The 16,892-nt window shown below is 35.6% G+C and overlaps 1 protein-coding gene across 1 annotated transcript in view; it reads left to right on the top strand.

Annotated features, from left to right (window-relative positions):
* Positions 1 to 1,567: 1,567 nt before the first annotated feature.
* Positions 1,568 to 16,892, top strand: part of LOC143239557 (gamma-aminobutyric acid receptor subunit pi-like) — a 31,641-nt gene continuing 16,316 nt past the window's right edge. Inside the window, exons 1-4 of the mRNA XM_076480742.1 lie at positions 1,568 to 1,662; positions 10,773 to 10,831; positions 12,396 to 12,463; positions 16,018 to 16,235. Of these exons, the coding sequence (XP_076336857.1) occupies positions 1,652 to 1,662; positions 10,773 to 10,831; positions 12,396 to 12,463; positions 16,018 to 16,235 (356 nt within the window). The 5' untranslated portion in view covers positions 1,568 to 1,651. The remainder of the gene's footprint in view (positions 1,663 to 10,772; positions 10,832 to 12,395; positions 12,464 to 16,017; positions 16,236 to 16,892) is intronic.

The following is a 16,892-nucleotide window of genomic DNA, read 5'->3' as shown; positions in this document are numbered from 1 at the left end:
CTTAATGTGGTTGGTGCGTTGTAGAATGCTGCTTACTGGCTGAATTCTTTCCCTCTTGTAAGTGGTTCAAAGGTTGGAACAGCGATAGTTAACCCTAACAGCTTTGCCATAAGTATAAATATGTGTGTGTTAAAAGTTAATATTAAGGATATATAAGAATACGCCAAAAATAACCCATGTATGTTAGATTATCTCTAGAGTTTGTTGTCTGTTTATTGAAATCATTATAGGCTAAACAATCAAACAGTTATCGTTTCATTCAGAATTAACAATATTCTGAAGTATATCAGATTTATATTAAACTGCATTGTTGGATTTGTTGAAATTCAGCTTATAAATTGAACAAAGTTGAGTTGTATAGTATATAAATTGTAGAATATTAGACTTTTTTATTTTATGTGGTGAGTTATGCTAATGAATGCCTACGCCGACCAACCACATTATTATGTAGTTCCTACATTTAATATTGGGCTGGACGTTCTTTCGCAGTAATAATAGCTTTGACTTAACGTAGCATAAGCTTCAACAAGATACTGGAAGACGCCTTGTTTGGTTATCTTATACTGATATCACGTGATTTACTTACGTTAGGTGCACTCCGGATGTTACTTGCTCTTCTATACAATCCACGTCTTGCTATCAAAACCATTTTTTATATTATAAAACACCTCCTTATATAACTTACATTATCTGAAACATACCAAAGACTAAAGTGCGTTGTGTGGTTTCAGTATCATTTTATTTTACCGTTTATTAACACGGAAAAGGTCAAAAACGACCTATACCACTCTACCATTTGTTCTTTGTTCAGGATTTCTATTTCATCACTAAATCCTTGCTGTCCTGAGAGAAGCTGTTTCTGGATTGGTTGAAAGCTTCTATGAATCAGTGAATCAATTTTCACCATGTTCTTCTCATGATATAGGTGAATATAACTAAATACCAAACACTGTTGAAGGAACTGGTTAGGTTAAATGAGAAATAAATAATGTAATTTACATTTAAAAAAAAAATCCGTGCAATGATATTTTCCAGCAGTTTGTTTCTTTGTTTGTAATTAAGCACAAAACTACACAATGGGATATCTGTCCTCTGCCCATCACGGGTACACGGGTATTAAAACCCGAATTGTAGCAGTGTGAATCTGGGGGTAGTTGGTGGGAACTATTTTCACCTAATGACAGCATTTCTTTTTAAAAGCTAACGATATTAAGTTCTGATAACATAGCTCTCTTTATCTTTTAGAACTACTCAGAAATAGTCTTTTATAACAACAGTTTTGCTAGACAGTCCTTTGAAAGTCGGATAGGTCCTTGTTCTTGACCACCGGTTTGCAGATTAACCATGATATGACTGCGTCTCTGTATTTGTAGAAATTAAATAATGACTTGATGCATTACATAACCGAACTCTTTTTCCATGTATAAGAAGAAAAAAAAAGTTTATTCTATGAATTTGTATATATGAGTGGAAAAAATTCTATAAAGCAATCAGCCAGAGTGATTGCATAATATAGACAAGTTAAACACCCAACTTCAAACTAATGTCTCAAAACGAGCTTTCTTTCAGGTATAAAAGAAAAAGTGACGTTCCTTCATTACTGTTGAGGATCTTTTGGTCGTTTATAATCCTGTATCCATGCGTAAACGCCATGAGACAGAGGTAAGTTATTTTCAAATCTCTGAAACGTTTAGCGTTGTAACAAAATCTAACTGTCCTGTCGCCGAAATACAGAGTTATGTGTTCTCTGCTGTCCTATTTATACTGAAAACCTTTATTCTACTATTTCATTACTACTTCAGGAAAGGACACTGGAATAATCGTTTCGATATGTACGTTTTTCTGTTAGTGATATTACAAAATGATAGGATTCTTATGTACATTTTCGATTAACATCTATTAAATTTAAGCTTGTCAAGTAACGTAGGTTGAGATCAGAAAATCTATACAGAACAAAGAAACTTAATATTTATTATTTCACATCAATCCACGGCCGGATATGACCAGTTGATTAGGACACTTGTGTAGCAATCTGAAGGTTGCTGAGTTGAATTCTGGTCACACCAGACATGGTTGTCCTTTCAGCCGTGGGGCATTATAAAGTAATGGTCAATTCTACTATTCGTATCTATTGTCTGTAGATGGTGGTGGTGATGTCTAACTACTAAATTAAAGACGGCTAGCACACATAGCCCTTGGACTGCTTTACACAAAATTCAAATCAATACCTTCGGTGGACTCAGCAGATAGTCCGATGTGGCTTTGCTATACGAAAACACACACACATACTCAAATCAATAATAATTCACGTTGTGTGTTTTTTTCAGTGAATTCTTCTTAAAAAACTAGCAAGACCAAAATTGGCAACACAAGCAGCACTAACTCTGGGATATGTGATGTACTATTTGATGTACCTTCCTTAACAAGCGGGGTTAAAATGTGCCTTGACAGTCCCCACTGGCATGATGAAGTTCTTGGAGTAGAATGTCCGAAACTTGTATCACACTTTGCGATTCTTCCCCCTCATGTTCCTGCAGGATTTAATGTTTGAAACTGTGTTCATAGTCCCACTAACAAACCAGCGGAATCCAGTGTGGTGCACGTGTTAATATGTGTGTGTGCGTTTTCTTGTAGCAAATCCACTTTGGGCTATCTGCTGAGTCCACAGAGGGAAATTAAACCCCTGATTTTAGCGTCGTAAATCCGAAGACTTACCGCTGTACCAACGGGGGACTCGCATGTTAAGGTAACATGAACGGATGTCGTAAAGCGATATGTTTTTAAGCATGGACCTATAGCTATAGAAATATCAGAAATTAATAGAGGAGACTGAATGGTACATGAGACTCTGTGAATCTTAAAGGGGAGACATTTAAACCCCGCAAACTGGAACGCGGGTAAAATAATTACAACCATCCTTTTATCTTTAATCCTACAATATGTATGTGATATTCATTTTTTTGACTCGATTCTTGTAACATTGATCAAGCTATAGGATTAAGTATAATCCTATAGCTTGAGTGATGTAGCTGTTATTTTGACTCTGATTCCATAACATACACATAGTAACTATATTTTCTTCTATGATCACATAACATGTACATGGAAGCTATATTTTCCACTCTGATCCTATAACATATACATGGTAGCTATACTTTCCACTCTGATCCTATAACATATACATGGTAGCTATATTTTCCACTCTGATCCTATAACATATACATGGTAGATATATTTTTTCTATGATCACATAACATATACATGGTGGCTATATTTTTCACTCTGATCCTATAACATATACATGGTAGCTATATTTTTCACTCTGATCCTATAACATATACATGGTAGCTATATTTTCCACTCTGATCCTGTATTGTAGATAATAATAATCTTCTTTTTTCCCTAAACCTATAACGTGGAAGTTGTAATCATAGCTTTTAACCTTACAATATGAAATCAACTATCTATTTTCACTTCAGGCCAGGCGTGGCCTAGTAGTTAGTGTACAGTACAGAGCTGTGAATCTGAGAATCTATAGTTATCGTCTAATTGCTGCATAATGGCGGTCCGCACATTGAAGTTATGGATGCATAATGTTAAATTAGAAATGTCGAATGCAAATAGCCCTTACGTAGTTAGGCCGGCATGGCTAGGTGGTTAAGGTACTCTACTCGTAATCCGAGGGTCGCGAGTTCGAATCCTTGTCACACTAAACATGATCGCCCTTTCAGCCGTAAAGGCGTTATAATGTACGGTCAATCCCACTATTCGTTGGTAAAAGAGTAGACCAAGAGTTGGCGGTGGGTAATGATGTCTAGTTGCTTTTCCTCTAGTTTTACAGTGCTAAATTAGTGATGACTAACGCAGATAGCCCTAGTGTAGCTTTGCGCGAAACTCAAAACAAAGCAAACTAAAGCCTTATGTTGTTTTGCGTGAACTTCCCAAATAAACCAACATAGCATTCCAATTTTTTAACATCGGAGTTATGGAAACCTTTACACTCGAGTGTGTTTATTACAATGTACTCTAAAAATAGTTGGTTATTCCACTAAATTGAATATCATGCGGAAACTACATATAAATCTCAAAAGGAATATTTCTAATGTGTTGGGATATAAATAAATGCAAATGTTCAATTATATTTCTGAAGAGTACTTTACGACATGATGGAGAAAATATTTCATATGATGGCGACGTTTAATTCTTATTAAAATTTCAAATTTCAAAGTTTTATTATTTTGAAATGTACAGAATGGTTTTTACTGAGAAACAACAATTCGAAATATGTTTTAATAAATCTTTGGTCCTCTAGTTTATGATAAGTTTGGAAATTCTGTCTTTGCCGCTTAAACATATTTCTAGAATATGTTTAAAATCACGTAGTTTTAAAGTAGTATAAATACATGATAAAAGATTTAACGAGACAAAACCAAAAGACAGTTTTGTTTGCCGTCGTTATTAAAGTTCAACCATCTTAGGTTTCTTTAGAATCTGGTGCGCCAGGTTTAATGTTCTCGTGCTGTGTCATTTAATCATTCGAATAAAGAATAAAAATTACTTTTACTGAAATTTATAGTTATAGGAAGTGAATATATCTAGATGAGTTATTTCTTACTACCCTAGTCGTAATTTATCAGTTACTACTTAACGTTGATCTGAAATAGAAACAAATTTAATGAAAGTAACCAGTCGCAAGCGCTCTTCACCATAGATGCCTATTCTGGTTACTTGAACTGAAAAACGGGATTGAATATTACTTTTACAAAATGTATACAATCAAAAGTGTTACTGGTTTTACGTTTCAAACCTGAACTATTAAAGTCCGCATTGACCTGAAAATGCAGTCATCGTTACAATAACAGTTTTGAAATGATTTGAATCGATGTTTTTAATTCTCAATCCTTATTCTACAATATTACGCATCTGAAAACTTCCTCCAAAAATTACAAGGCAGGGAGTATATCCAAAAATGGGTTCCTTGTGGTTCCATGACCACACTCTCTATCTAGATGAAGCAAATATGAACGTTAAAAACAAACCAGACACAGAATACAACAAGTAATACAGCTTAATTCTGTAATAGTATTTTTTATTTTTCTAGAAGGCGCTGGACCCCACGCATAACATTTGTATTACACCTGATTGTCGTTGTCCTCGCAAAATTTTTAACAAAAACGAAAGTAACCTCGGATTATGAAGAAAATAATCATAATGGGAGGAGTTCGAAGGGTGATAACTATTTAGGTATAAACCGAACAACTTCCCTCTTTTAGGACCCGACATGGCGAGGTGGTTAAGACACTCGACTTGTAATCCGAGGGTCGAGGGTTCGAATCTCTGTCACGCCAAACATACATGCCCTTTCAGCCATGGAGGCGTTATAATGTAGGTCAATCCCACTATTCGTTTGTAAAATAGTAGCCCAAGCGTTAGCTGTGGGTGGTGATGACTAGCTTTAGTCTTACACTGCTAAATTATTGCAGATAGCCGTCGTGGAGCTTTGCACGAAATTCAAAACAAACCAAAACAAACCGTCTTTTAGTTGATCAAGTTCGCCATGTAGAGAATACAAAAAACAACCTCTACTATTAGCAACTGAACAGCTAGCTTTACACCATTATTGATGAACACGAAGAATGTACAACCGGTAGTAGGAAGCTAAGGCTAAGATGGAAGGAACATTAGAAACCTTCCCCTGGGAAGGTTGAGGGTTTCTAAACACCGAAGCTTGGAATTCGATATATAACGTGAACAGAGCACAGATAGCTAACTATGTAGCTTTGTGCTTAATAACAAACAAACATACTATATTCTATCATTTTACTATGTCTGTTACGTCAAAATATATTGATAGACCCCTTTTGCACACCCAAAGAAGAGTTTATGGGACCACCCCTTTCACATTCTGTATCCACACCTGTAAGACACCATGAAAAACATACCTTTACAAGAAAAAACAACAACAAACAACAATGCAATACTAATTTATGAATTGATGTTGATATAAAAATTGTGCAATAATTAGAATTAGATAGAACAAATTTCAACCCCTTCATAGTGAAGATGGAACCATATTATGTAAAGTATGATTTTGTTTTAACCAAGATATCTTCTGAACGCAATATTACTAAACAATTAAACATGGCTGTTACACCACACGTATGAAAAAGCACTTTAAGAGTGTAGATGTATTTGTGGTCTACTTGTCTTAAACATTTCAATGAAAATATTTTATTTCCACAATAAAGCACAGTTGTCTCTTTAAAAAGATGACCATGGATCGAATCCAGTCCCCTTTCATCTTATCTAGTCCGACTTTCCTGAAGATAGCAATGGATTAGCAGCTGACGTGGATGACGTAAACCACTTGGTAACTACATCTAAGCCAGTGCTTGTAGAAACTGAGATTTGATATGGATAAAAATTCCACTTTTAAAAAATGTAGTTTTGCTTAATTTTTTATCTGCTAATATCAATACTGGATAAATATCATTGTTATTATGCTGTTAAGGGACGACTTTGTTGTTATCACTCTAGATTATAGATCAGACTGTCCAAGGATCTAGATGAGACGTTATATCACTGAATACCTTTTGTACTTTCATATATTTGTTTTTCGGTTTGTTCTAAATTTCACGCAAAACTACACGAGGGCTAGCTGTGCTAGCGGTCCCTAATTTAGCAGTGTAAGACTAGAAGGAAGGCAGCTAGTCATCACCACCCACCCCCAACTCTTGAGCTACTCTTTTACCAACGAATAGTGGGAATGACCGTCACATCATAACCCCCCCTACGGCTGAAAGGACGAACATGTTTGGTGTGCCGGGGATTCGAACTCGCGACCCTCAGATTACGAGTCGGGTGCCTTAACCATCTGGTCATGACGGACCTCTTTCAAATATCATTATTTGATTCAAAGAATCAGAAGAAAAAAAAACTGGATGAGAGTGCAACTGGCTGGCTTCTTCTCTGTGGTCATAAGCTCAAAATTATGAACAGTTATACTTAATTTCTAGGGACTTCTGACCTGACTCTTACGGTAGATGATATTCTATTAAATCTAATAATTAATTATACATAAGTTAGCTGTCTTTTTTTACAAAACATCGTATTTTCGCGCATTAGGTAAACTCGATAATTAAAGTAACATTTACAGAATCGTTGACATTATGTTTGTATTACTGTTGTAAGCTATCACGAATACATCTTCTCAATCAATTGCGCCTGATTTATAGACCAACCTTCCTAAGGAAAGACATCCTTTTATTTATTGTTTTTAGTGGTCGCAGCTGCAGAAACTGAAACATAAAAGTCAATAAAAGTATTCTACCAGGAGACTAAGCTGTTTGTGCTTTTATTGATTTCTTATTTCGTGACTCAGATCAATGAGGTTTCGGTGAGGAATGGGAATCACACCATTTCGCATATAAACTCTCCAGAAACGTAGCCAGATGGTCGGGGACTTTCAAATATTTTCAAAAGGCTCACGAAACCACATTTTTTTTCTGCCCTTATTTTAACAAACACTTGACTTTTATACAATTATCTTAAAAATCTGTATTTAGAAGAAAAAGAAAGATCCAATTTTTTCTTGGGGTGGGGGTAGACACCAAAACACCCACACGTGCACATACTGTAATACTTGCTGTGAATCTACTTTCCTTAAGTCAACATCGACATCAAAAAAGGAAGCTTTATTTGTTTCTTTGTTATGAATTTCGCGCAAAGCTACACGAGAGCTATTTGCGCTAACCGTCCCTAATTTTGCAGTATTAGACTAGAGGGAAAGCAGCTAGTAGTCACCCTCTACCGCCAACTCTTGGACTACTCTTTTACCAACGAATAGTTGGATTGACTGTCAAATTATAACGCCCCCAAGGCTGAAAGGGCGAGAATGTTTGGTGCGACGGGGATTCGAACCCGCGACCCTCAGATGACGAATCGAGCACCTTATCCACCTGGCCATGCCGGGCCATGAAGGGCTAATGCACTTTATATGTGTGTTTTCTTATAGCAAAACCACATCGAACTATCTGCTGAGGCAACCGAGGGAAATCGAACTCCTGGTTTGAGCGTACTAAATCCGTAGACTTACCGCTGTACCACCAGGGAACATATTTACTAGAGGAAGGCTCTTAACGCTTCCATACAGTTTAAGTGTTTTATATGTAATTGTATGTAGGTGTACTACACATGATTGATTTCCATGAATAGTTTTAGCTAGAAGGCTACTTATATAAAAATGTTGCTTTATTAAATGCTCATTTTAGAATGTAATTAAAATTGTTATTTTATTATAAACTAGCTACAGTACCCGTCCTCTGGAAAGAAGTTGTGTAGGTTTATGATAGGATATTCTAGGATATGAAAGTTGCTCCCCTCATATATAATTGTTTGTTTGTTTGTTTTTTATTTCGCACAAAGCTACTCGAGGACTATCTGTGCTAGCCGTCCCTAATTTAGCAGTGTAAGACTAGAGGAAGGCAGCTAGTCATCACCACCCACCGCCAACTCTTGGGCTACTCTTTTACCAATGAATAGTGGGATTGACCGTCACATTATAACGTTCCCACGGCTGAAAGGGCGAGCATGTTTGGCGCGACGGGGATGATATATAATTGTAAAGAAAACAACACATCAAAACGCTTATAAAAACTGCAAAACTGTCTGGACTTTATGAAGTTCCATACTAGCTTTGGTGAAGATCCATCCACACATTCCGAAGAAGTTTCATAAACAGACAATAAACAGTACTTTAAACCGAATGACAACAAACTAAAAACAATCCACTTTTACACTTGGGTGGGGCTGTAGGAGAAAGGTTCAGACAGATAGCTCTCGTGACCTTTTGCGTAGGCGCGCGCAAAAATTTGGACAAATTTGAGAGTTTTCATGTTAAATAACTTTGCACACGTGGCTTTACTTAGATCAAATTTGACACTCAAATGTAGGTCATAAAGATCTATCAACGCACCAAATTTAAAAAAATCTATAAAAGTTAAGTTTGTTTTCATATCAAATAAAGTTTACATATTTTAGGTGCAAATAAAAAGAAATTATTAAAATCAATAAAAATCAGACATTTTATATCTCATGATTTCTTAATGGATTGACTTGAAATATGGTATGTGAAGTAAGGGTCCAATAGAGCACGTCCACTAAAATTATGTGATAATTTGGATCACCACAATCAGGGCTAAAAAAGTGCAAAATAACTAAACTATCAATTCTGTTATAACACACGTGTGTTCTGCATATTGTTTTGGTTGCACTACACACTACTGTATGTCTTGAAATTTTGGATAAGAATGAGGAAATCAACGTATTCCTGACTTCGTGGGACTAAGTGGCACTTTATTGGTAACGTATTCTTGAATACGTGACATAAAGTGGCACTTTATTAGGTTTGTTTTGAACTTCACGCAAAGCTACACGAGGGCTATCTACGCTAGCCGTCCTTAATTTAGCAGTGTATGATTAGAGGGAAGGCAACTAGGCGTCAACACCCACCACCAACTCTTGGGCTACTCTTTTACCAACAAATGGTGGGATTGACCGTCACAATTATAACGCCCTCAAGACTAAAAAGGCGAGTATGTCTGGGTAACAGGGATTCGAACCCGTGATCCTCGATTACGAGTCGAGTGCCTTAACCACGTGGCCATGCCACGTATTCTTAAATACGTGACACTAAATAGCAACGTATTGTTGAATACGTGTCACTAAGTGGCACATTATTAGCAACGTATTTTTAAATACATGACACAAAGCGAAGCTTTATTGGTTTTATTCAAGGAAATCATTTGTGTTTAATTGTCGGAAAATGATCTAGAAAGACGATCGGGTGACTACGTTCTAACGAAAGTAATCTCCTAAGGTTTTGAACCCTCGCTGTCTCCACAATTTCTTAGTTGAATATGTAAACACTCATTGAATTGAAAAGGGCGGACTGCACTTCATCAATCTTTTCCGTTCCAGTGTAACATTACAGAGAGCTTGGATATAATTTTGTAACATTACACGGCCAATTCAGTCTGCAACACGCTTGTCTTTTCCCAGACGTATTTAGTTTCTTCAAAAATATAAATTTTTTGTTTGAAACAATTCGAAAAATGCAAACTGTTAAGAGTACAATCACTAGTCTGACGTCTTTATCTTTTTCTTCCTGTGGTAACATGAGGTAGTATTTGTAGCGATACTGGGAATATTGTACTGGAATTACTACTCAATCCACTACAACATAATATAGACATCCAATGAGAAACACCACATTTAAGAAAGAATGTGGTTGACGGAGTAATAAATTATAGTGACTGCTTTACCACAAAAGAAGGTTGTATAATATCCGATTAGTTTTCATTTTTGAAAACTTAAATTTACAGAATGTTTGTTCTTATTGAAACGTCAATTTAGAAGTTAAATTAAAGTCATATTATTGAGAAGTAAAAGAAAAAAATAGAGACAGGCGCTACAATCGTCTTGTGCTGGAAACTGCATCTTTTATTTTCCACAAAACATTTTTGTTTGAACCATAAAACTCAGAAGTTGTTAAACATTTTAGTATATTATTTAAAGAACTACTATGTAAGTACTCCCTAAAAAATAGTTAGATATTTTAATTTCAGATATAATACTGTTAAAATTGATATTTAGATTTCTTAAAATATAAAACGGTAGCAACTTAAGACTATTTTGTTTTTCATTATATTTAATTTTAGGTTGAAACCTGTACTAAATCTAATTGTAAAGTGGTTTAATGAATTTTTTTTTAGGCCTCGAGATGCCTATGGAACAAGAGAGTGTAATAATTTGAAAGCGCCCTCTTTCGACGGTAAGTTTTTCAAAGAAATTTCTTTTCATTTGTTAACGTCTTTAAGCTTGTAATCTAAGGATTTATCTAAAATTTGAATACACATCCACTGCTCGGAAAAAATTTGGTATGAACTGAAAAGGTTTAAAATTAAATGTTTTGATGTAAAATATGTTTGTTTTTTGTAAAACTGAGAAAATATTGTTTACAAAAATAGTAAATCTTCTAATAATTAAAATAATTTAGAAACAATAACAAAAAGACTAAATATAAATATTATTGAATATGATTTTCTTATGAAGAAAAAGTACGCGGATTCATTGTAACACATAAGCTCTATGTGATCTATAAAACAATATCATATCGTGGATTCATTGTTACGCATAAGCTATAAAACAGTATTACATCGTGGATTTATTGTTACACATAAGCTATGTGTGGTCTGTAAAACAAATAACATTATAATGTGGATTCATTATTAACATAAGCTTTATGTAATCTATAAAACAATATTATAACCCGGATTCATTGTTAAGTACAAAGTTTACATGAATTCTAAGATACATATGTACTTTTTATTAAACACAAATGAGCAAATGTGCATATTTATTGTCAAATGTAAATTTTAAAATCAAACAATAAGTCTGTGCAACTTTCTATGAGCCATAAACGAGGCAATAAACACATCTAATATTACACATGAGCTTTGTGTATATTATTGTACATAACCTTTGAAATGCGACAACAAGTGAACGCAGTTACATGTCTAAACATTACTCGAATCGTACAGATAGATAGTACATGCATTCGGATCTGACCCTCTGTCTTTCCTGTGTGTTGAAAACGTACGTGAGACGAGTAAACCTTAAAACGAGACAATAAGTATATGTAGCCTTACTTCTTTGTTTCACATTGTAAATAAGACAATGAAAAGTGGCACATCCAAACTTTATACGAACCTTACATAAGACAATAAGTACATTTACACACCAAACATGCTCGCCCTTTCAGCTGTGGGGGTGTTAAAATGTGACAATCCTACTATTCGTTGGTAAAAGAGTAGCCCAAGAATTGGTGGTGGTTGGTTATGACTAGCTGCCTTCCCTCTAGTCTTACACTATTAGATTAAGAGTGGCTAGAGCAGATAGCTCTCGTGCAAACAAATACATACATTCTGCAGAAAGTCTTTATATAAACCATAAATCAGATAATAACGTGTGTTGAATGTTGAACTCAAACTAGTAGATACAAATAAAACAACTTGTTTGTTGTTGCTAAATGTCTTTTTATTTTAACACGCGAAAGGCGCGCACAATACGGAACGCTCTCTATCTTTTGATAAACCACAGTCTACGTAAGACATCAAATAAGTTTTTAACATTGCCACAAGTGCATTTATTCAATCAATAAAGTCGGCTAAGATACAAAAATGTTTCAGCTCTCAAACGCTGGTCACCTTATGCGTATCAAATGCTCTAGGAAAACTATGTAAACAGCAGAAAATCCCATTTATTGAACAATTAGTAAATGAACTTATTTTTATGTCAACATTAAGGATATGACAGTGTGTTTCTTTACAAATTAGGTACTCCAGTAGAAGTACTTGTCTCGCTAGACATATTGGATATTGATGAAATCAATGAAGAAAAAATGGTATGTTTATAAAGTAACAAAAAATGGTATGTTTATAAAGTAGCAAAAAATGGTATGTTTATAAAGTAACAAAAAATGGTATGTTTATAAAGTAACAAAAAACGATATGTTTATAAAGTAACAAAAAATGGTATGTTTATAAAGTAACAAAAAACGATATGTTTATAAAGTAACAACAAGTGCCTTTGTTGTTCATTTTCTTTGTATATATTTTCATATTTTCGTTTATAAAGATTCCTGCCAGAGTATTTCTTTATTGTTATTAAAATAAACGTATATCCTTTCTCTCTCATAACTTTTCAGTTGTTTAATAAAGTCTAAAACATCTTTCCACACATGCATATACATTACTCTTTTGATCATACATACGTGCACGTATGTGATTTTCGTACCTTGCATGTGTGAATACGGTGAGCGAGTACAAGGTTTAATCCTGTAACATACCTCCCTTTCATAAAACAATTATACCTCTTATATAACGTAAACAAAACCTAAGGTGTAGATTGATGGTGTATACGTAATTAAATAAATTAAAACGGCATTTGTGCATATGTGTATACACATATATATACGAGATATGATCGAAACGTTCTCGTGAATGGTGTACATACATTAGTATTATATTATAACCCCTTCAAAATAGTCTCCCCCAGCTGATACACACTTGTTACAACGTTTCTGCCATTTTCGGAAAGATTGCTCAAAGTCTTCAACTGTTATACGACTGAATTCTAATTTCGTATTATTATGCATGGTTGAAATGTCATCAAATCTTTTTCCTTTCAACTTAATTTTGATTTTTGGGAACATAAAAAAATCACACGGTACAAGTTTGTTTCTTTGTTTGAATTTCGTGCTACGCTACTGCTATCTGCGCTAGCCGTCCCTAATTTTGCAATGTAAGACTAGAGGGAAGGCAACTAGTCATTACAACCCACTGCCAACTCTTGGACTACTCTTTTACCAACAAATAGTGGGATTGACCGTCACATTATACACCCCCACGGCTGAAAGGGCGAGCATGTTTGGTGCGACGGGGATGCGAACCCGCAACCCTCAGATTACGAGTCGCACGCCTTAACCTACCTAGCCATGCCGGGCTTCACACGGGACAAGATCGCGAGAATACGGGGGGTGTGGCATCACAGGAATATTTTTTTCTGTCAAAAATTCTTGAACAGACACAGCAATGTGTAAAGGCACGTTGTCATGGTGACAGTGATCATTCTGTCACAGCTCGCGACGGTTTCTTCTTCCTCCCTCAAGCGAATTAAGACCTATTTATAAAAGGCCTGGTTAACTGTCTGGCCACTTCAAGTTTGTTTGTTTTTTGACCTTAGAGATCGTTTCATCTGTGGACATTGTCGACGGTCGCCCAGGACGTGGGTAATCTTTAACCGATTCCCAGCCATTTTGGAAGCGTTTTATCCACTGATAAATGGCAGCCTTACTTAAGCAATCATCGCCAAAGGCGGGCAGTTCTTAACATTTCTGTTCCTCCTTTACCATTCTTTACACAAAACTCGATGTAAACACGTTGTTCTTTTTTCTTTCCATTTTTATTACGACAGGAACAAGATATACGTCTGTCTTTGGACACGTTTTTCGCAACACAAGTGTAAAGTTTGGGGAAATGGTTTGTTAGTGGGGTAGATCACTATCTGTACTTTGTACACTCTTCAGTGAAGCTCACTGCCTCTGTACTAGCACCTGTAACAGAAGAAGTCTTAGAACGTTTTGATCAGACCTCGTATATATATATATATATGTGTGTGTGTGTGTGTATGTAATTAAAATGATTGACACCTTAAAATAATTGCACAATAAATAATTTACTAAAAACAGGGATCAGCACTAAAAAACCTCTACACGTCTCGGTGTTCTTAGGCCACCATTTTCAGAAGTGTCAACATAGAGACACGTAGAGGCTATTTAGAGCTGGTCCCTCTTTTTTAATAAATGATTTATTGTGCAATTATATTAACGTTGTACTCTTTTTAAATGTATATACTTGTTATTACATGCTCTAAAATATAACATTTTCAGTTCTGGGTAATTGGTGAGAGTTATGTTGTTTAAAATCTATATTTGTAAAGATTTTTACATGTTCACATATAGTATAAGCTTAGTTTCTTTTCTTCGAAATGTGGGTTTAGATGTTACTTAGGCCTATTTTTCTATGTAACCATAGCACATGGGTCTGTATCTTTTCACATAGTCCGATATTTATGTGACTGAACAAGTTTGGTTAATAAAAACTTTAAGTTCGTTAATCAGTGACTGGGCTCGGCATGCGACTCGTAATCTGAGGGTCGCGGGTTCGCATCCACGTCGCGCCAAACATGCTCGCCCTTTCAGCCGTGGGGCGTTATAATGTTACGGTCAATCCCCCTATTCGTTGGTAAAAGAGTAGCCCAAGAGTTGGCGGTAGGTGGTGATAACTAGCTGCCTTCCCTCTAGTCTTACACTGCTAAATTAGGGACGGCTAGCGCAGATAGCCCTCGTGTAGCTTTGTGCGAAATTCAAAAACAGACAAAAAAAAACAATCAGTGACTGATGAGATAGTCTATGACTAGAAGTGTAGTGAGATGGGAACCAGTGGGCGTGGCTTACCTGAACACTTTTAGACGGAACGCCTACCGCCACTGTTTCGAACGAATCCAACCTCACACGGTTGTAGTAGATCACGCTTTCCAACTCTTTTTATTTGGCACTATTCCATCGTCTACTACAAAGGATTAAGTTACCTAACGACAGTAGATATGACAGTTTTTGTCATTATATTTTTTTATCTCTGTATCCTGCCTATAGGCTCTTTGCTAACTTTCTCACGCCTTCCTTAGTAAACCACACTTCCTCGCTGATTGTGTTTTTAGTTCTTAGCAGAATAACTTGAACAAATACTACTAGAAAAAAGTGCTTGGTACACGTAATTACAATATCTTGTAGTATTTCATCTTTCGTCGTTCCGAACAGCCCCCAGTGGCACAACAATATATATCTGCGGACTCTCGCCACTAGAAACCGGATTTTGATATCTGTGGTTGGCGGTGCTCATACCACTGTGTAGCTTTGTGCTTAATTCCAAACAAACAAATAGAATCGAGTAATTTAATTTCAATTCTAAAAAATTTAATAATCAATATTCTTCTTTAAAACAATACTTTGATCAGTCTTCCAGTCGAGTACTCATCAGGGACGTGGAGTCGTTACAGTTCACTGCTCTTCAGGGACGTTAAGTCGTTGTAATTCATTGCTCTTTAGGGATGTTAGGCAGTTGCAATTGATGCTGTTTTATGTGATCGCCCCTAGTGGCACAGTTGTATGTCTCAGAACTTACAACACTAGAAATTAGGTATCAATACCTCTCGTGTGCAAATCACAGGTAGACGATTGTGTATCTTTGTATTTAGTTTCAAACTAACCAAGCCAATCTGTGTGATCTTTCTGGATAAACAATGAATTAAAAAAAACTGGTTTTAAAAGAATAGTCAAAACTAAAAACAAAACTTAAACGAGTGCTGGGTTGCGTAGTAAATGTGTTCTTTCTCTAGGAGTTTCGTCTTCACCTGTACCTCCTAGATATGTGGAAGGATCCAACTCTTCGAGCCCTTCCAGGCCACACCGATATTTTGAGCCCAGAGAATACACGCTGCATTTGGACTCCAGACCTTATCTTTCCCAACAGCAAAAGCGGTTCCATTTTTCCTGTGTCAATGCCCAACAGTGTGGTTAAACTGTTACAGGACGGTTACTTTCACCGTTCCACAAGGTAAAGCACCGTTACGTGAAGGTGTTTCTCCCATCTGTAGAACACAAAACTACATTTTCGATTTTTTAATTTAGCCGCTGCGGGTTAAAATTAAAATGTAAGTTAATTGTTCTGTGTCTACTGCAAGGATCCAACCTTAAGTCTTAGTGTTGTAAACTCTCAACCTCGTCGTTGAGGTGGATAAAAATAGAATATTTTTATAGTCAGACCATAGTTAACACAGAGAAGAACAAAGGGAAAAATATGTTAGTATATGGTAATCGATGATTTACAAGTAACAAAGGGAAATACAAATTTAGCGTCTGGTAATCGATTATTTGTAATTAACAAAGAATAATACAATTTAAGGGTCTGGTAATCGATAATTTCCAATTAACAAAGGTTAATATGATTTTGGGGCCTGGTAAATGATAACTTTAAAATTAAACAAAAGGAAAAACAAGTTCGCGTCTGGTAATCGATAATTTACAATTAACAAAGTTTAATACAATTTTGGAACCTGGTAATTGATAACTTCCTAAACAAAAGGAAATACAATGTTAGCATCTGATAATCGATAATTTACAATTAACAAAAGTTAATATGATTTTGGGGCCTGGTAATTGATAATTTACAATTAACAAAGTGTAATACAATTTTGGGGTCTGGTAATCGATA

Source organism: Tachypleus tridentatus, chromosome 13 (genome assembly GCF_004210375.1).
Source record: "Tachypleus tridentatus isolate NWPU-2018 chromosome 13, ASM421037v1, whole genome shotgun sequence".
NCBI lineage: Eukaryota > Metazoa > Arthropoda > Merostomata > Xiphosura > Limulidae > Tachypleus > Tachypleus tridentatus.
Note: the sequence above shows the minus strand (reverse complement) of the source record. Positions and strands in the feature narration are given on the sequence as shown.